Source organism: Carcharodon carcharias, chromosome 8 (genome assembly GCF_017639515.1).
Source record: "Carcharodon carcharias isolate sCarCar2 chromosome 8, sCarCar2.pri, whole genome shotgun sequence".
Taxonomy (NCBI): Eukaryota; Metazoa; Chordata; class Chondrichthyes; order Lamniformes; family Lamnidae; genus Carcharodon; species Carcharodon carcharias.
In genome coordinates this window covers 66038110-66058988 of record NC_054474.1, presented here as the reverse complement: position 1 = coordinate 66058988, position 20879 = coordinate 66038110, and the positions used below count along the sequence as shown (strand labels likewise).

Here is a 20879-nt window from a genome sequence, read left to right as displayed (position 1 = left end):
ACCTTCTCGGTATAAAAGGCCCCCTGCACGCACCTTTTTTTGCTCAGGAGAGCCAGTGGTGTGATCGAGTTGGATCCGCCGACCCCAGAAGCAGTTTGGTTGTGGCTATGGAGATAGGCGAGTGCCCAGATGGGCTGGATAGAAGGCCTGCCTTATTTCTCTGGGATTTTGTCCCAGTTGTATTATAAGCTATTAGGCCCGCTAACACTCCGCCCTCACCCACCCCCCATGCATCCTCTATGTCCCTATGCTCAACACCATCCAGGAAAGGCAATCCACTTGATTGGCACCCCATCTAACACCTTAAGCATTCACTCCCTGCACCACCCATGACCTCTACCACCTAGAAGGGCAAGGTGCCCCTTCCATGGCCTCCCTGCATCCTCCATGCCCACTTACTTAGTATGCACTATAAAACCATTTTTAGAAAATTCTTTCAAAGAATGTGGACATCTCAGGCTAAGCCAGCATTTGTTGTCTATCCCTAATTTTCCCTGGGAAGGTGCTGGTGAGCTGCTGCCTTGAATTGCTGAAATCCATGTGTGTAGGTACATCCATGGTGCTTTTAGGGATGGAGTCCAGGATTTTGACCCAGCTACTGATACAGTTCCAAGTGAGGATGCTATGTGATTTGGAGGGCTGGTTGCAGGTGATGATGTTCCCATGCATCTACTGCCCATGTCCTTCTGGGTGGTGGTGGTAGAGGTTGTGAGTTTGGAAGGTAATGTTGAAGGAGCCTTGGTGAGTTTCTGCAGCGCATCTTGTAGGTGATACACACTGCTGCCACTGAGTACCGGTGATGGGAGGGAGTGAATTTTTAAGGCAGTGGATGGTGTGCCAGTCAAGTGGGCTTTTATGCCCTGGATGGTGTTGAGCTTAGAGTGTTATTGGAGATGCACTCATCTGGCAAGTGGAGAATATTCCATCACACTCATGACATGTGCCTTGTAGATGGTGGGCAGTCTGGAGGTGAGCTACTTGCCACACAATTCCCAGCCCCTTACCAGCTCTTTTAGCCACAGTACTTATATGGCTGGCCCAGATGGCCAGACATCTGTTTCTCCAAATTACCTCATTATGAATGCTTGGCTGAATTCCAGGACTAATAATGGATTAGTTCAGCAGCAGACTTGTTTTCACAGGCTGAAGTGGAGTGTTTACTTTGATTGACATCGTTTTTGAGGTTAATTTATTCTTTTCTTCATATTTTTTAATGCGTGTATGTTTATTTGGACCAGATTAAGAGGTGAGGTAAAGCTTCTATTATTCATTCTGTAATGGCTGTTTTTCTGACACTTTGATGGGGTTGTAAGAACAGTTTTTTTTAAAAAAAAAGTAGATTTTTATCTGGCTGTTTTCTTTTAAGTACATTTCACGACTTACCATTGTTATTGTATGGCTCATTAGTTCTTTGGTCTATACTGGGTGAGTGAAAATGGAAGGGATCTGGGGGTGGTGCATGGAAGGAGTAAGGGCAAGACTTTTTAAACACACCTTTCACAGAGCCCTGATCTAGACTACGGTTCATAACTTCTGTGAGTTGCAACGGACCACATGTCCTTGAGAAGTTGGCCTGACTCCATGAAAATTGTGGGGCTGGGGGATGGAGGTCTGAGATGCCTACGCCTGCGGTGGATCTCGCCAAGTTGGAAATGCAGGGTGAGGGCTCGCTACCTGCATCCTTATCCCATGCTGGTGAAATTTGCAGATGCCGGGGATCCCAAAATCGTCTTCAGCCTGTCTATTTATAGGTCTCCAGAATTGACCCAACTCTGAAAATCTGTCCCACTGTCTGTCCTCTGGTTACTGACCTGCCATTCATCAAAATCCTCCAAGATTTTTAAACACACCTATCAAATCTCCCCTTAACTGTCTGCTTTAAGGAGTGCGCTCCCAGCTTCCCCAGTCTCTCCACATTATGGAAGTCTTTCGTCCCTGGTTCCATTCTAATAACTCTCTCCTGCACCCTCTCTAAGGCCTTCATAAAATGAAGCATGCACCCAAAATTGGCACAATAATGCAGCTGAGGCCTAACCAGTGTTTCATGAAGGTTTTGCAAATCTGTTAGCAATTTCAGCAAGGACAGATAAGCCGTTAAAATGTGAAAATGCAAAATTGCTGGCTGTGATTTGTTGTTTCCCCAACAGCTGTGTAAAAATGGCATCTTGCTGCCTGGCTCCCCTTTCAACTGCATTGAATGACATGAAGCTCCTAACTTTCTGTGGCATCTTTAGATCTTTAGTTCCTATATGCAGTCTGTAGATAGGAATTAAATTTGTGACTGTCCTTTGCAGCCTCAGAAGCCTTTGTAATGGTATGTTTCATCTTAAATACTGTCAAACAACCACTCTGTCATTGAAAATTAACTTTTGCAGGTGTGGAGTCTTGTTTCTTAAGCTTTGAATTAATTTTTAAAAATTTTTCCTTCTCTTTCCCTCTCAATCCAACCTTTTTTCCTTTGCCTTTCCCCTCAGATTTTCAATGTCTCATTTGACATTGAATATTCACTTTACTAACTGGCATTTCCTGTTTCAGGTGCTGCCTTTGTTCATTAATGATTCTTCAATCTGGTTAAGGACACACAGTTGTCTACCCTATTCACCTAGGCCCCAGATCGTGAAGGGCTGTCTGGATGTAACGTGCAGAAACTTTCAGTGCAAAACCTCGTGAAAAGTATGTGTTCAAAGCAGGTGCTGCTTGTTTGCCATTGACAATAAATTCTGGCCCAGTTTGCTTACATACTTACTCTGATTTTAAGGCTCTGTTGGAAACTACATAGTAAAATTAATGGCACACAGTGTCACACTGTTATAGGTGTTCACTCCTTTACCAATTGAACCTAGGAATGGTGAACTGGGGCTAAGAGATTTTTATGTTTGCCATGTTTCAATACAACACTCAGCCAGGTTTTAAAATACTTTATTTTTATCTATTACAGGCCATAAACAAAGAGAATGGAGTCTTAGCTGCTGCAAAGGTCATCGAGGTGAAGAGTGAAGAAGAACTTGAAGACTATATGGTGGAAATCGAGATTCTGGCCTCTTGTGACCATATTTACATTGTTAAACAGCTGGATGCTTTCTTTTATGAAAATAAGTTATGGGTAAGGAACATAACTTATTTCCTTTTATATTGCTGAAGAGTAAGACTCCCTGCTTATAAATCATTGCCGAGTGGATGGGGAACCTGCTGTCAGTCACGGACAATGTTCTGATAAAAGCTGCAGAGAAAAGCATGGGAGTTGTCTTGAATGCATTGCTGCACCTTTTTCCTTCCTGAATTGTTTTCCACAGCATTTGCCATGTTTTGAGTAAATGATTGTTAATTTTTATCCATTGAACTCTCTACTCCAGCATGTCGATTGTTCAAATGCTGGCTGGAGTAGTACATTATTAAAACAGATCAAGCAATCAGATCTTTAAATCAAATTAAATTGTCCCCCATGCAGAAATATACAAGAAGTGCAGAATTTATTGCAGAGCCTCTTAATAATACCTCTCTTGAAGTAGATTTGGAAACACAAATAATGTTTTACTAGTGCCTGGCACTGTAATGCTTGAACACGGGTGGTAACTAGGTAATGGTTATGTTCAGTTTTCTCTACTAATTTAATTCTTACTTGTTCAAAGCTTGGCATAATGGTTGACAATGTCAACTCCGTTTTCAAAAGATTTATCTTTGTGGTAAGAGGCCGCCTTGGCAAGCATTTAGAAATGTATTCATCCTACTCTTTAGGCACTTCCTGTTCCTTTAAGCTCCTTACCTTGTTCCAACTTTCCCTGTCCCTCAGTCGCTTCATGGAGTGATTTGCTTGCCTTTGGGCTTTCAATCTGTATCTCAACAACTTGGCTTTCACTGCTCTCCTATTCTCACTAAGCCTGACCCTCCATATAAGCTTTCCTACCCTTATTCATGCTCACTCCTTGAACCTTGCTGCCTTGTGTGCCTTCTCTTCCGTAGCCTAGATCACAGACAAGGCCATTTCTGGTCAAGTCCTTCTATGTCTCACCACTCACATCTCCCATCCCATTCCAGCCAAATTTCCTTGTGTTTGCCCCTTTTGTGGGGGGCGGCGGGTGCAAAGAATCTCCCCCAGTTGCCTACAACTAAATTTTCAAGCTCTTAATTGCCTAGCCTTTGACACGCCACTTGCCACAATATTTCTGTTGATTGGCTCAATCACCCCATTCTCCCCCACCCCATCTTTTGAAGCCATTGCCTGTAGTAAAACCTTTGTTCTGTCCCATCCTGATATTCCTTCTGTTGTGGCCCTGACCTAACTCTTTGAATTTCAAAGGGTGTAGATTTGAGTGTTCTAAGCTGTTCACCACAAATCTAGCTGCAACACATTGTGATATTGAACCTCACTCTTCTCAGCTGACACCTGCCATTACTCCACACTGGAAAGCAAACTTCATCTCCATCTCCTCTACCAACCTTCATCTTTAACTAATCTCCCTTGCTTCCTTCATTCTCAAATCTAGCTCATGAACTTCATTGTCATTGAGGTTGAGTGCATCTGTTCAGCTGACTCTGCCAAACCTCCTCCCACGATCCCCCTGGCTTAAGGGTGAACCAGCTACTTTGTTTAGTTTCTTTATCTGTCCTTGTGTCCTCTGAGTTCATCATAAATTTGAGGCACAATCTTTGATCCCGTTCTTCTAAACAAAGTCTCTATGTTAGCTGACATTGTAAATGGTGCTGTCTTCCTTTCAACATTGTGGTCGTTGCCTCTTTTCTCTCAAGACCCCCATTCCCTGCTGCCCCCCCCCCCCACAAAAAACATCTTTGCCTATGTCATTGCAAACTACCATCCTACTTTCAATTCCCTTTTCCTGAAATACTTGAAAATGTTGCTGCTTCCCAAGTCCATGCCCATCTTTGTTGGAGGCCTGTTTGAATATTTCCAATTATGTTTAGAACCATGGAAAAGTTACAGCACAGAAGGAGGCCATTCAGCCCATTTTGCCCATGCCAGCCTGAGGACACCCAGGCCCCCTTTCTAATCCCACCTTCCAGCACCCAGCCCATAGCCTTGCACCTTACAGCACTTAAGGTGCAGATCCAGGTACTTTTTAAAAGAGTCTAGAGTTTCTGCCTCTACCACCAACTTGGGCAGCGAATTCCAGACACTCATTACCCTCTGCGTAAAAAAAAAAGTTCTTCCTCATGTCCCCCCTACACCCTCTGCCACTTATCTTGAATCTATGTCCCCTGGTTCTAGAATTCTCCACCAGGGAAACAATTTTATTCTGTCCACTCTATCTATTCCCCTCATAATTTTGTACACCTCAATCAAGTCACCTCTCAGCCTCCTTTGTTCTAAGGAAAATAACCCCAACCTATCCAATCTCTCCTCATAGCTACACTTTTCTAACCCTGGTAACATTCTTGTAAACCTCCTCTGCACTCTCTCCAGAGCTATTACGTCCTTCCTGTAATGTGGATACCAGAACTGCACACACTACTCCAGTTGTGGTCTCACCAGTGTTTTATACAATTCCAACATTATATCCTTACTTTTATATTCTGTACCTCTGCCAGTGAAGGAGAGCATTCCATATGCCTTCTTTACAACCTTGTCTACTTGAACTGCTGCCATCAGGGACCTGTGCACTTATATGCCAAGATCTCTCACCTCATCAACCACCTTAGTATATTCCCATTTATTGTGTAATCTCTGTAACTGTTTGACCTCCCTAAATGTATGACCCCACACTTCTCTATGTTAAAATCCATCTGTCACTTTACTGCCCACTCCACCAACTCATCTATATCATTTTGGAGATTATGGCTATTCTCTACACTATCCACTACTCGGCCAATCTTTGTGTCATCTGCAAATTTCCCAATCATGCCCTCCATGTTCACGTCCAAATCGTTATAACATAAACAACAAGGGTCCTGACACCGAGCCCTGTGGAACACCACTTGAGACAACTTCCCATTCGCAAGGGCATCCATCGGCCATTACCCTTTGTCTCCTGTTACAAAGCCAACCTTTCATCTTGTTTGCCATATTACCCTGAATCCCATGGGCTTTTACTTTCCTGACCAATCTGCCATGTGGGACCTTGTCAAATGCCTTGTTAAAATCCATGCCTTTCCATATGACAGTTAATCCTATCTCTCAGGATTGATTCTGCTAATTTGCTCACCACCGATGTAAGACTAACTGGCCTATAATTGTTTGGCATTTCCTTTGATCCCTTTTTAAACAATGGAACTACGTTTGCATTTCTCCAGTCCTCCAGCACCTCCCCTGTATCTAGTGAAGATTGGAAAATCATCCTCAGAGCATCTGCTTTCTCCTCCCTGACTTCCTTCGGAAACAATCTGGTGACTTATCAACTTTCAAGGATTTCAACCCTTCTCTCTCTTTATGACTATCCCGTCCAATATCTCTGTGTTCCTCCTGGACTACTATATCTACATCCTCCCTTTCCTTTGCAAACATGGAGATAAAATATTCATTCAAAACCCTTCCCACAGCCTCTGCATCTACACACAAGTTTCCATCTTCATCTCTGATAGGCCCCACTTTTTCCTTAACTAACCTTTTAGCATTAGTGGCCTAAACAAAAGCATAGTGGCATCCTCTGTTATTGTGACCACAGTGCACTATACCTCCATATTCAGCTCCACCTCTTTGCCTTTGACATGGTCAGTACACCATCTTCCTCCAATGCCTCTTCTCCATTGCCCAGCTCTGTGGGACAGACCTCTCTGGGCTATTGTAGTCAGAGTATCTCCATTAATGATTTGCTTCCCAGCACCATTCCTATCCTAAACTCCCTTCTCTTGACTGTTGCCCCAGAGTGAAATCGTCTTAAGCTATGGGGTCCTCCCCTCTCTGTCTTGATTTCTCCCTTGCCTCTGCTGTTGAACACCTTGTCAAACATGCAATCTAAGATGGGTCGCCATTTCCTCCAGTGAAATATTGGAAAGACCAAAGCTATCATCTTTAGCCCTTGTCACTGATGTCTCGACATCATAATGGATAGAGATTGATTGTCCTATAACCCAAAGTTATTAACTCTAGATCACACACTGACCTACAAGGACCAGCTCAACAAGCAGTTTAAAAGACCAAGAGCATAAATGGCTTCCTAAGCAAGTTTGCTGGCTCAATTGGGCAGCTAATACCCAAACATTTGCAGGTTATTATTAGTTTGCTGCTACTCGGAGAATGCTGCGCTTCTGTATGGTTAAGCTCTTCCAATGCAAGATTCTTTGAGGTATACTTAAATCAAATGATGAGAATAATGCGGACTGTCAGACCAATGAAAACTGGATATCAGTCTTTTCAAAGATTTGCCTAATTTTATGCTGTTGTCCACTTCAGTATTTTGTGGAAATAATATTTTTCTTCAGTTTTACATTGCAAGTACCATGCCTTTTTCATGTCTTGCTGCTGAAATGTCTGCATGTAACGGTGTATTTTTGTGAATTTTTGCTCGCTAAGGGATATTGGTACAGCGTTATGAAATGTTATCCATTTGGGGTATCTGATCTCGATATCAAGCACTTTCAGGTCATGTACCAAACTAGATTCTCAGTGCCCAAACTCATTTCTGAAATGACTGCTCCATAGAGGAGGCTTTCACTCTTGACCTGGGCTTGATTTGAACTCAAGCGAACAACCAGTGTTGAACACATGGCACTGCCCAGTTACACCCAACTTCCTTCCTTTTCACTCCATTCTATTTCTGCTAAAACCGCGCATTAGGATGCTGGAGATACTTGCTTGTGAACATTTTTGGACTGTTCTGAAGGGACCACACAAACAGATAACATCCGTTAGTTTTATTATTGCATTGTACAAAATTTGATGAAAACTGAAGTGCAGTAAATCTTAATTTTTGGTGCTTTGAGTGTTTCCTGGTATTTGTTATCAAACAATTAATCTGTTGAACACCTTGTGTATCCATGCAAACTTTAAAGAGATGTTTTCTAAATTGCTTAGATCTTATTTCCTAATTAACAATTGAGTAATTGATAATAGGTACTTCATGATTTGGAGTTATTGCCATGTAATTGCATTTTTTAAACAAAACCTAAGGCCAAAAAACTATTTATAATGTCCTGTTAAAAAGCCAGTTTTAAAAAAAGTACCTGCAGTCACATACTTTTATTGTTACTTATTAGTTTCAATGTATGAACAATGATTGCCAAATTTCAGAAATGTACCTAATATGGAAATGGTAAAACATGATCATAAATTTAGTGGGCTTTCCTGCCATTTTTTGTTTGAATTGGGTTGGTATGATGGTAACGTAGTATAATTCTCATTATGCAGCTTTAATCAAAGCTGGGATGGACATGGGCCCCACCCCCAATGTAAAATTCAGCCTAATGGTCTGTTTACAAATGAGACACAGCATTTGCCATGTCTTCCTATGGTAGGAAATTCTCCAAATATTGTTCATGGTGTGTTGTATCATAGTAATAATATTAAGTAAAAAAACATGCTTTTTTTATGTATGTTACTTTTTTTTCTTCTTCTTGGCATGTCAGCATTACTGGCAAGGCCAGTTTTTATTATTATTCTTCTTTTGGACCCTCCCATTTTACTTGGGGTTGCCACACAAGCTGACTGATTACCCTTCTTTGACTCCTCCTGTCAATTAATCATTCCTCTTGCAGTCTCACTGTGTTTAGGTTTTTCACCACCATGTCTTTCCATCTGGTCCTAGGCCATCCTCTTCACCTTCTTCCTGGCAGTCACATCTTCATCACTCACCTCATCACATTTCCCCTCTCTCTCCAACAGGTGACTATTTCGATCTCTGCTTGGTCAGCTCCTTCAATGCTCCCATAATCTTCACTGACCCCCCTGATATTTTGGTTCCTGATTTTGTCCTTTCTCATTACTCTACACATCCATCTCAGCATCTGCATCTCATTAGGATCTGGTCAGTGTTCCTCCCTTCTTGATGTTACCCAAGTTTCTGCACTATATAACAAGGCCAATGTCACAACTGCCTTGCATATTCTTCCTTTCAGTTTCAGTGATGCTTTTCTATCACAAAACATTCCACTGCACTTCTTCCAATTACTCCAACCACAGCTAATCTGTTAATCAGTACTTATTGCTCATTCCTAATTGCCTTTGAGAAGGTGGTGGTGAGCTGCCATCTTGAACTACTGCATTCATGAGGTGTAGATACATCCACAGTGCTGTTAGGAGGAGAGTTCAAGAATTTTGACCCAGCGACAAAGAGTGAACGTTAATATTGTTCCAAGCCAGGGTGGTATGTGACTTGAGGAACTTGCACGAGCTTACACAGTATTTAAATGGCTGGTTCAGTTAAGTTTCTGAGTTATGGTAACCCCAGGACATTGATGCTGGAAATTTAGCAATGGCAAAGCTGTTGAATGACAAGGGGAGATGGCCATTGCCTGGCATTTGAATGGCATGAATGTTACTTGCCACTTTTCAGCCCATGCCTGAATGTTGTCCAGATATTGCTGCATGTGGGCATGGAGTGCTTTAGTGTCTTAGCAATTGTAAATGGCACTGAATGCTGCAGTTGACTGTGAACATCTCCACTTTCACCTTCCCTCCAACATAGGTAATTGATAAAGTAACTGAAGATGGGTCTAGGACACTACCCTGAGAAACTCCTGCAGTGATGTCCTTGGCCTGAGATGAATGGCTTCAACAACCACAGCCATCTTCTTTTATGTTAAGTGTGATTCCAGCCAGTGGAGAATTTTCTGCCTGATTCCCAGGAGTCTTAAATTTGAAAAAAGAAACATAATTAGATGGATTGGAGTGAACAGGTGGAAAACAGAACAAGTATTTTGGGATTGAAAAATTGAGAGGTAGCATTGATGTTATAAAAACAGAAAATGCTGGAAAAACTCAGCAGGTCTGACAGCCTCTGTGGAGAGAGAAGCAAAGTTAATGTTTTGAGTCTGTACGGCCTTTCTTTAAAGCTAAAGAAAAGTGGAAAGGTGATAAAATTTATACTGTTTAAAGGGAGTGGAACAGGTGAAGCTGGACAGAAGGCCAGTGATAGGTGGGGGCTAAGGAGAGATTGACAAAGGTCATGGACAAAAAGGCAATGGGAGTGTAAATGGTAGTGGTAAGGGCTAAAGGAGGTGCTGATAGTGGCATAACGGTAAGAAAGCAGAATGTCTTAATAACAGAACAAGGGTAAGCACTTTGAAAGAGCAACATGGAACAAATAACAGATGGTTGTTTTGGGGTGGGGTGGGGGAGTTGTCGGTGGTTGGGGGAAAAAGGATGGAAAAGGGGATAAAACAATGAATAAAAATGAAAATAAGTGGATAAAATTTTTTTTAAAAAATTAAAAAGTGGTGAGGATGGAGGAAACAGTTCATGGTTTGAAGCTGTTGAACTCGATGTTAAGTCCGGAAGGCTGTAAAGTGCCTAGTCGGAAGATGCGTTTTTCCTCCAGTTTGCGTTCGGCTTCACTGGAACAATGTAGCAGGCCAAGGATGAACATGTGGGAACAGGATGGTGTATTGAAATTGCAAGTGATAGGGAGGTCTGGGTCATGCAGACAGATCGAAGGTGTTCTGTGAAGCGGTCACCCAGTCTGCATTTGGTCTCCCCAATGTAGAGGAGACCGCGTTGGGAACAGCGAATGAAGTAGACTAAATTGAAGGAGGTGCAAGTTAGCGCTGCTTCACATAAAAGGAGTGTTTGCCCCTTGAACATCAAGGAGGGAGGAGATAAAGGGGTAGGTGCATGTGAAGGGGATGAGGTGTTGAGAGTGATGGAGGGGTGGACCAGGGTGCCCCGGGGGAATGGCCCCTATGGAATGCTGATAGGGGGCGAGGGGAAGATGTGTTTGTTGGTGGCATCATGCTGGAGTTGGTGGAAATGGCGGAGGATGATCCTTCAAATACAGAGGCTAGTGGAGTGAAAAGTGAGGACAAGAGGGACCCTATCGTTGTTCAGGGAGGGAGGGGAAGTTGAGGGCAGAGGCGCAGGAGATGGGTCGTACACAGTTGAGGGCCCTGTCAACCAAGTGTGTGGGAAACCTCGGTTGAGGAAGAAGGAAGACATGTCAGAAGTGCCGTTTTGGAAAGTGGCATCATTGGAACAGATGCAATGGAGGTGAAGGGACTGAGAGAATGGGATGGAGTTCTTACAGGATGCAGGATGTGAGGAGCTGTAGTCAAGGTGTTCAATGTTCAGCGATGCTCAACGCAAACTTGGGGAGCAGCATCTCACCTTCCGATTAGGCATTTTACAGCCTTCCGGACTTAACATTGAGTTCAACAACTTCAGACCATGAACTCTGTTTCCGCTAGCTTCACCCCTTTTATAATCCCCTTTTTTTATAAAAAATCATCTTTAGCTTTTATCCACTTATTTTAATTTTTATTCATTTGTTCATTGTTTTATCCCCTTTTCATCACTTTTTCCATCCTTTTTCCCCTACCACCGCCCCCACCCCACCCCCGAAATGGCCATCTGTTACTTGTTCCATGTTGCTCTTTCACAGAGTGCTTACCCTTGTTCTGTTTGTCTATCGACTGTGGCTGAGTGGGTAGCACTGTCACCTCTGAGTTAAAAGCTTGGTGGTTTAAGTCCCACTCCACAATTTGAACACAAAAATCAAGGCTGATGCTTAGGTGCAGTACTGAAGGAGACCTGCACTTTGTGGGTGCTGTCAATCAGATGAGACATTTAACTAAGGTGCTGCCTGCCCCCTCAGGTGAACTTAAAAATATTGTACGCCACTATTTCGAAGAAGATAAAGAGGAGTTATCCCATGTCCTGTCTGATATTTATCTCTCAATCACTATTGTAAAAAATGATTATCTGGCCATTATCACATTGCTGTTGGTACTTGGTACTCCGTAGTTTTTCACCAGGAAATTTTCACAGGAGGTACACAATGACTGCAGTCGATAGATTGTGGTACTTGGTAAGTGGGAGTTGTTTGCCGGAGCTTTCTGTGCACAGATTGACTGTTGTGTTCCCTGTATTACAACTGACTACACTTAAAAAGACCTTTGTTGGCTGTAAAAGCACCTTGGTGGTTGTGACAGACGCTATAGAAATCCCCCAGTGTCCTTAGTGTCCATCCTCTTTTGACTTATTTTCTAAAGTGCTGTAAAATCCTGTACAAGTTACATTCCCACATTTGCAGTTTTAAAGTACGCTTGCAGGCCTAGCTTCTATACTGGATTTTTTTTAATTTAAAATGAATATTACATTGCAAATCAACACACCTCACTATGAGCTATGATGGGTGTTTAACAGATGACACCAGTTATCCCAGTTGCAGAAGTGCATTCTTTCAAGCATGTTTGAGGTTTTTCAAGTTGATGTTTAAACATTTTGTCACAGAACATAACAGGCCACAGGAAAACCAGTACATTGCGTAAAATGAATAGCTTTAGATCTTTTGTTTCCTAAATCTGTTTAATGATTTTGACCACCTACGTTTCTTGCAAACCCAAATCTGAGACAGATGTTTTCCTCATTCATAATTCATTTTTTAATATCTTGGAATAAAGACAGCAGCCAATACCATCTCTTGTTCTATGTACATTAACAAAATAACATTTAAATTTGAAATTGGTAACAGATGGTGTACCTGTAAAGGAGTTCTACTCCGGTAAGCAATCTTGAAGTTATCTTAGTGAATAACAGTGTGTAGAATATCTGAGATATGAGTTAAGTTGATACAGTCTTGTCCTGGCCACTCTTTGGCTGAATCAGACCCTTCGTGACATTGGCATTGTATTTGACTCTGACTGAGCTTCCAACCCAATATACTCCTCCAGCAAGGCTTTCTGATCCATAATACCTGTTCCCCCTTTGCCCCTCTTGGCTTAGCTGCTGTTGAGACCCTCATCTATGCTTTTATTAGCTCTAAAATTGATTATCCCAGTGCCCTCCTGGCTATCATCTTGCCTTGCATTGTCATTCAAAACTCTGCTCCCTGTAATCTAACTCTCATCAAGTCCCATTCACCCGTCATCCCTCTGCTGCTAATGTGGATATGATCCCAATACGGCACCACTTTGACTTTAAAAGTCTCAACCTTGTTTTCAATTCCCCTTCATGGCCTCTACTCTCACTATCTCTGTGATCTCCTCCAGCCCTACAACCCTCCAAGACATCTGCATTTCTTTAATTCTGGCCTCTTGTGTGTCCCAATTTTAATCATTTTTAGTTTCCTGGATCTGAAGCTCTAACCCAAAACTCTGCCTCGCAGTCTCCCTCCTATTTTAAGGTGCTCTTTAAAACCTACTACTTTAAGCAAGTTTTTGGCTACATCTCCCCATATCTTCTAGAGAAATTTTATTGAATCATGCTCTTGGGAAGGGCTTTCGGACAATTTACTGCATTAAAGACACCTAGATAATTGCAACTGTTCTTCCCCTCAAACCTGGAAGACTGAAACTGTTGCCATTTGGTATGACAGTAACCTGCTTTCCATATCCATATAAATTCAGTGCAAACCATCCTAGCTTTGGACAAAAGTAAAGGAGGAATATTTATTATTTATATTGTTTAAATAGAAAATTATTCTCGACTTTCTATATAATCTTTAAATGTTTCATAACATTTGCAACCACAATTTACATTTATTTGTAGTGCCATGACTCACTAGGGATAGTGCGCTGTAATATCAAGCCCCACTATTCCCCGAGCTGCGATAAATGTGAAAAGTTTGACCACACAACCAGATAACCTCCGTTAAACAGTTGGGTAGAATTGGGGCAAACAGAATACGAGCACCAGGTTTGTAAACTTAAGTAAATAACTGTTTATTGAACAAATTATCTTTAACAAGTGACAAAAGAAAGAAATATGAACTGCCAGCTTCTAACACTATAACTTAAACTCTATCCCCTTAAATCCCTATATACACATGACACACATGACATGGGTTTTAAGAGTGGGCTAAAACAGTTCAATAACACCAATCTTGAGTACAGGATTTGATGGGTTGATTTTGATTGATGTCCTCCAAAATTCCTTTCAGCTCGTCGATGACATGAAGTGGTTTTCCAGCATTTTCAGTCTTTAGTTCACTGATTGAGAACTTGCTTTTCAAAGTCTCTGACAGTGGTTTTCCCCTTTTCCTTTTTACAGGGGTTTCCTCAGAGAGAGAGTAGTTTATAGAGATGTGAGGAAAAGAGATTTTAGGTGTTTTCTCTTTGCAGGCCAGGAGCTTTCCGCTGCACTGCTACCACACAAAACCTGGTCAGGAGCCAGTTAAAATGCTGTTGTCAGGCAGCTCCCTTGGTCCAGGACTCCTTTCTGGCACCATCCTGTATTTCACGGCACATTCTGTTCCAGGACTGCAACATTGTATTTATCTCTCATCTTGTTCCAGTAGACACATCTTTCAAACTGCAGCCAGTGTAGTTTTAAGTCCACAGTCCAACAGAAATAGAAGATAAAAGGATGCGTTCTTTACAGTGGCAAATTCATGAAGAGCTTCACCTTAGAGCACTTTACAACAACTTTCACTTGAAAAGCATTTTCTAATGTAGTAACATATCCCAAGTTAGTTCACAGGAGCTTTATCAGACTGAATTTGTCACAGAGCCATGTAAAGAGATGTTGGGACAAGTAACCAGAAGCTTGGCCAAAGTAGCCGATTGTATGGAGTGATTCAAAGGAGGAACATGAGGTGGAGAGGTTTAGGGAGGGAATTCCAGAGATTAGAGTCCAAGCAGTTAAAGGTATGGCCACCCACTGTTAGAGCAAATAAAATTGGGGATTTCAAAGGGAGCAATGGATGGTGAACAGAAAATGAAAGGATGGGCTAAGAGTTCGTGAATTTTTTGAAGATTTGAGAATAGTAAGGCCAAGTGGAAGAGAATTCTTGAGGGCAGGAATATAGTGGTTGAAAAAAAATATTTTGCTTGGTGCCTACAACTGCATGTAATATCGTAATTGTGGTTGACCTTGTGGTTGAGTTTTATCACTGATCTTTGCACAGGTTGTAAAACTGCATCATTTCAAATTTATGCTAACTGTAAAGTAACTTGATGCAAAACATTTTTTATATAAAATTGGAGATTTGGAACACTATTTACAATTTCCTATTGCATACTTCTAACTTAAGGAAAGCAGTTCCTTTATGCTGATTTGATGACATGTTGTTAAAGTTTCACCTCCAGAAGAACAAAATTGACCTAGTAGTTCTGTCATACCATGTAGGATATATCGATCAATGCTTACTTAGGGCATATTAGTTTCTAGCTGGAATCATTCTAATCTGACACTTGGATTGGAATTAACCAAGGAATGTTGAGTGAGTGGTCCTGTGTGTGTTATGAAAATGCATGGTTCCACCACAACCAGTCCTATTGCTAATCCTTGTATCAGATGACATTTTGTGTTGAAGGTATTAGTAATTAGTCTCTTCCCTAAAGCAGAAGTAATAGATAAACTACATGTGAATGTTTTGGTTGCTTACCTTCATGCACTTTGTGTAATGATTTTGGACACACAGCCCTTCCTACATTTGTTGTTTTTGAGTTTTACGGTAGAAAAAGAGTAAGACACTCATGAATAGAGTATGTATTTCCTCTGCTTACCTCCCCGCAACCCGTTCAACTTTCTTAGGGATGCACAAATATGAATTATGAATATAAAGATTAATTGTAGTTCTCTCTTTTCAATTGGTTTTGGATGTATGGTATTGAAGAGATGAGAAGTAAAAAGTAATTGCTTTTAGAGAAGAAGGAATTTGGGAAGAAAATAATGCATGTAATAATAAAAGTGTGATTATAAACCTCCCTCTCTGCTGTGGTGTTGTCTGGAGTGTCAGGAGCCTGAGGGGGAAATAAATGCCGATCTGTGCAGAGGCCACTTATTGGATGAACGTGCAGCTGTTTTCAGGACACCATCTGCAAGGAATGCTTGCATACTTTCTCCAGTGTTTTCTAGACAGCTGAATCTAATGAGAGTTTTGGTGATGCAGCGCTCCCAAGTTGTCATAAAGATAGAGCTGCTCTGTTTCTCCATATACATAATTTTGGTTTTGCTTTTAATATTACTTTTGGATGTGTATGTGAAGTTTACTCTTTGCTTTCTTAATAAGTGATGGGGTACAATAAAAATGGATATGTTGGGCAGCAAAGGATAAGGTAATATTTGTATGGAAGTCAAGTCCTCGAGTTTGCAGGCCACTAATACTTACAAGAAGGCCTTATTTGCATATATAGCTGGTGTACGTTTGCCTAACATAGACAGTATTCAACTCCTCACATTGCTTTGAATCCTATTTGTTACCTTAATGTTGCGCTAAAGATTATAATTCACCTTCAACAGAAGTAAGTACAGTATCTGGAAAGATTAGCTGAGTTTTGCTACATTGGAGTTCTATTAATAAGCATTGTAAGTTAGCACATACCAGCTGGCTTACATTTATAAACATTTTGTGCATGATACCTAGGACAGCTGTGCTGTTGCTTCTGTGGCCAATTCCTGTGCTCAATTCTATACTGTCTGCATTCATGTCCAGGAATTCAGCTGATTTTCTTCTTTGTTGCCAGTAACTTTCTGGAAGATTGCTTAATGCTTGAGGGCACAGCCTTGAGCCGTTTTCCCTCTGTTGTAACTCCACTTGCTGTCAATAAACTGAAGGATCAATTTCCTATCATTACCAGTATTCAACTTTCCACAGTGCCTGGTTTGGAATACTGTGGTATTTTTCAGTGGGGTGCTAAGATGACGAACCCCTGGTAATAAATTTGAAGGTGCTTTTTGTCTTCTGTTCAGTTTCTGGTGTATAGGCCTTAGGCAGCTGACCAGATGAAATGAGAGTTTTCTGCATCATATTTTAATAGTGTGCCATTCGCTCACCTCAAAATGTAAAAAATCTAAAGTTGTCACTGGTGATAACTAAGGGAAGAGCTAGGGAGGGAAGTTGCTCTTCAAAGAATCATAGCTGTGTTTTTCCCTTGTTGCAGGCTTCACTTTTGAGTGAAGCAAATTCATATTTTGATGACTGTTACGATCCTTGGCCAGACCCCAGGATTTGGGGGGAGATCTGGTTGTGGACCAATGACATTTTGTTTAAAGTAAATAAAGGTTCAGATTCGAGGCACTTGCTTTTGGAATAAAGCCACAAGATTCAACAGGTTTTGGGCAAACAAAAACAAACTTTAATATACAAGTTCTGAAAGATAAAACAATTTACAAATCTCTCTTATGCTTACCCTGAATGTTAGAGTATGAAGTCTGATTCCATGGGTTTCTCAACACCCCACCCACGTCTGTCACGTTGTGAGCCAATCAACCTCACTGAAACTTCATCTTTCTCGTGAGGGTTTCCAATCTCCACATTTGAAGATCTTGCCTTGGAATTCTCTCCAAACGCTGCTCCCACTTGCACAGCTTTAACAATGGCCCGGGGTTCAATCTTGTCTTCCAAGATTTCTTTTCCCTGGATTCCCGAGTACACTCAAACAGCAGCTTACAAACACACTTTCAGCCCTGTAGCCGTGCCATGCAGGACACCAATGCTCCAAAGGGGTACCTTTGCCCCAACAGCTCTCTTTACTTGAAGTCTGCTCCCTTTAAGTTGGAGTCGGTTTCTCTGTTCTTTTCTTTTAACTTGGACCTGTTTCTGTCCCTTTTTTCTTTGTGATACTTGTTGGCTGGCAGGCTGCCTCAAACTGACTTCCTCATGAAGAGCCATTCACTGACCCTTGAACTGATCTGGTGACCTATCAAAATGCTCCCAGAGTGTCCCACTCTTATTACTAGGCAGGAACCATACATTGGTTCCTTCCAATGCTTGTTACATACAAACATTGGAACATCCTACACCTTAAATGTTATAATCTTCACAGACTGCTAATTTAGCACTGAGGGACACAAAGATCAATTGAATTCATAACTTGACCAGATGCCAATTCTGGTCAGTTTCTGCTCTTGCAGGAGGCTGCAATCCTGAGGGGGCTGCCTAGCCCGGTATCAGAAAGTATGCATCAAGGGCTTTTAGATGGTCACTTTCCTTTTAGTTTGGATTGTGGAGAAACTGTGTCTGTGTGCTGGCTCGCTATATTTATATTGCTACAATTGGTCCCATTATCCCACTGGTAGAATTGCAGACTCTTATTTGAATAGTTCTATTGTTGGGGAAAAGGTGCTGCTTTCAGCAATGTGAATACAGGAAGCTGGTCCACAGATGCCAGTCTCTTGCATCCCAAACTAAAACATGCAGTGGAGGTTCACCAGACTAATTCCTAGGATGGTGCGACTGTCCTATGAGGAGAGATTGAGGAGACTGCAGGGTCTGTATCCTCTAGAATTTAGAAGATTGAGAGGTGATCTCATTGGAACTTACAAAATTGGTGGAGCAATGGTGGGCAAGAGAGCAGGGTGGAGTGTTAAAATGGCAAGTGACAGGGAGGTCTGGGTGATGCTTGCGGACAGACCGAAGGTGTTCTGCAAAGCAGTCACCCAGTCTCTGTTTGCTCTCTCCAATGTAGAGGAAACCGCATTGGGAGCAATGAATGCAGTAGACTAAGTTGAAGAAAATGCAAGTGAAATGCTGCTTCACTTGAAAGGAGTGTTTGAGCCCTTGGACAGTGAGGAGAGAGGAAGTGAAGGGTCAGGTGTTGCATATATGTTGGGGAGATGCCGTAGGAGGGGCTTGAGGAGTAGGGGGTGATGGAGGAGTGGACCAGGGTGTCCCAGAGGGAATGATCCCTGCAAAATGCTGCCGGGAGGTGAAGGGAAGTTGTGTTTGGTGGTGTCGTCATGCTGGAGTTCACGGAAATGGCAGAGGAAGATCCTTTGAATGTGGAGGCTGGTGGGGTGCTAAGTGAGGACAAGGGGGACCCTATCATGTTTCTGGGAGGAAGGAGAAGGCGTGAGGGTGGATGCGTGGAAGATGGGCTGGACACGGTTGAGGGCCCTGTCAACTACCGTGAGTGGAAAACCCCGGTCAAGGAAGGAGGACATGTCAGAGGAACTGTTTTTGAAGGTAGCATCATCAGAACAGATGCGACGGAGGCGAAGGGACTGAGAGAATGGGATAGAGTACTTACAGGAAGCGGGGTGTGAGGAGCTGTAGTCGAGGTGGCTGTGGGAGTCGGTGGGCTTGTAATGGATATTGGTGGACAGTCTATCACCAGAAATTGAGACAGAGAGGTCAAGGAAGGGAAGGGAAGTGTCAGAGATGGACCATGTGAAAATGATGGAGCGGTGGAGACTGGAAGCAAAATTAATTAATTTTTCCAAGTCCCAAACCTCCCTGTCACTTGCTATTTTAACACTCCACCCTGCTTTCTTGCCCACATGTCTGTCCTTGGCTTGCTGCATTGTTCCAGTGCAGCTCAACACAAACTGGAGAAACAGCACCTCATCTTCTGATGAGGCACTTTACAGCCTTCTGGAGTTCAACAATTTTAGATCTTGAACTCCCTCCTCCATCTCCATCCCCTTGCCGTTTCTTCCCCCTCCTCCTTGTTTTTCCAATAATTTATATAGATTTTTCTTTTCCCACCTATTTCCTTTATTTTTAATGTATTCCACCGTTCATTTATCTTTACCTTTTATGCCCTTTTAGTCTTATTTCACCCCACCCCCACTAGAGCTACCTTGCTTGTCCTGCTCTCCATTCTTAATTAGCACATTCTTTTGGATAATATCACCACCTTCAACACCTCTGTTCTTTTGTCTGTGACATCTTTTGGTTATCTCCTCCTATCACTGCTTGCTTGTCCCAACAACACCCCCCCCCCCCCCCCCCCCCAAACCAGCTTATATTTCATCCCTCTCCTATCTTTACTTAGTTCTGTTGAAGGGTCATGAGGACTCGAAACGTCAACTGTACTCCTCTCCGCCGATGCTGCCAGACCTGCTGAGTTTTTCCAGGTATTTTTTATTTTTTGTTTTGGATTTCCAGCATCTGCAGTTTTTTTGTTTTTATCTTTGGAATTCTCTACCCCAGAGGGCTGTGGGAGGTCAGTCATTGAGTATGTTCAAGACAAAGATTGATAGTTTTCTAGATACTAATGACATCAAGGGTTGTAGGGATAGCATGGCGTTCAGGTAGACGATCAGCCATGATGTAGTTGAATGGTGAAGCAGGCCCAAGGGGCTGAATAGCCCACACCTGCCCCTGTGTTCCTTTGTTCCAAATCAATACACAATTGTATCATACATTTTGTATGTATTTCAACTGACTGAAATATGAAGGCTACTGCACCCTCTGCAGAGTATTCCCAGTGAAGTAATATCTACTGTTATGCAACCATGATAAACACATCTTTCTTGTTTATTATTTGGATGCGTTATTCACCCTAGCTAAGATGCAAGTTAGAAAAATGATGGATGTTGTCATCCAGAGAGCTCAGTGGCACACCTGTAGCCTAGAACTCAAGTACTCTACTTCACAATGTTGATTTCAAATATTCTTGCTTCCAAACAAAGAAAATTGGATATCATAATTCTAGCGGCATCCAGAGTTGGGTTGTGGTTGGAGGCCAAGATGTATGGGCAGTATGCCTACTGAATGCCACAATTGAGGAAAGAACTGGGTTACTAGCAGTTGCAGCTTATACTGAGCGATGCTTTAAATTGTAAAGTTTCTAGTTCAGTGAATTTTGCTAACAGCTTGACTACAGGCTTCAAAATATCATTATTCCTTTCCTGTTTTACTTAGCAGTCCCACAGTAAAATCAGTATGAACCCTGATATCAAGCTATGGATGTGTAAGGACTCGTTATAGTGTAATACTAGATTTACACCAGGTAGGAGCTTGCTCACTGGAATGAGCCTTTAATTACCTTTGTCTATAGGCAGCAGGCCAAACCTTTGTGGTGACATGTCAAGGTGTAAACCATCTGAAGCCTGATTATAGTGATCCAATCACTTATTATGCATTTTTTAAAATGGCATTATGCAAAGG

General features: G+C 42.1%; 1 protein-coding gene across 2 annotated transcripts in view; it reads left to right on the top strand.

The window, feature by feature from the left end:
* Nucleotides 1-20879, top strand: part of stk10 (serine/threonine kinase 10) — a 126682-nt gene that overhangs the window by 36885 nt on the left and 68918 nt on the right. For both annotated transcript variants that reach the window (XM_041193638.1, XM_041193637.1), the window contains exon 2: nt 2939-3103. In XM_041193638.1, the coding sequence (XP_041049572.1) occupies nt 2939-3103 (165 nt within the window). The remainder of the gene's footprint in view (nt 1-2938; nt 3104-20879) is intronic.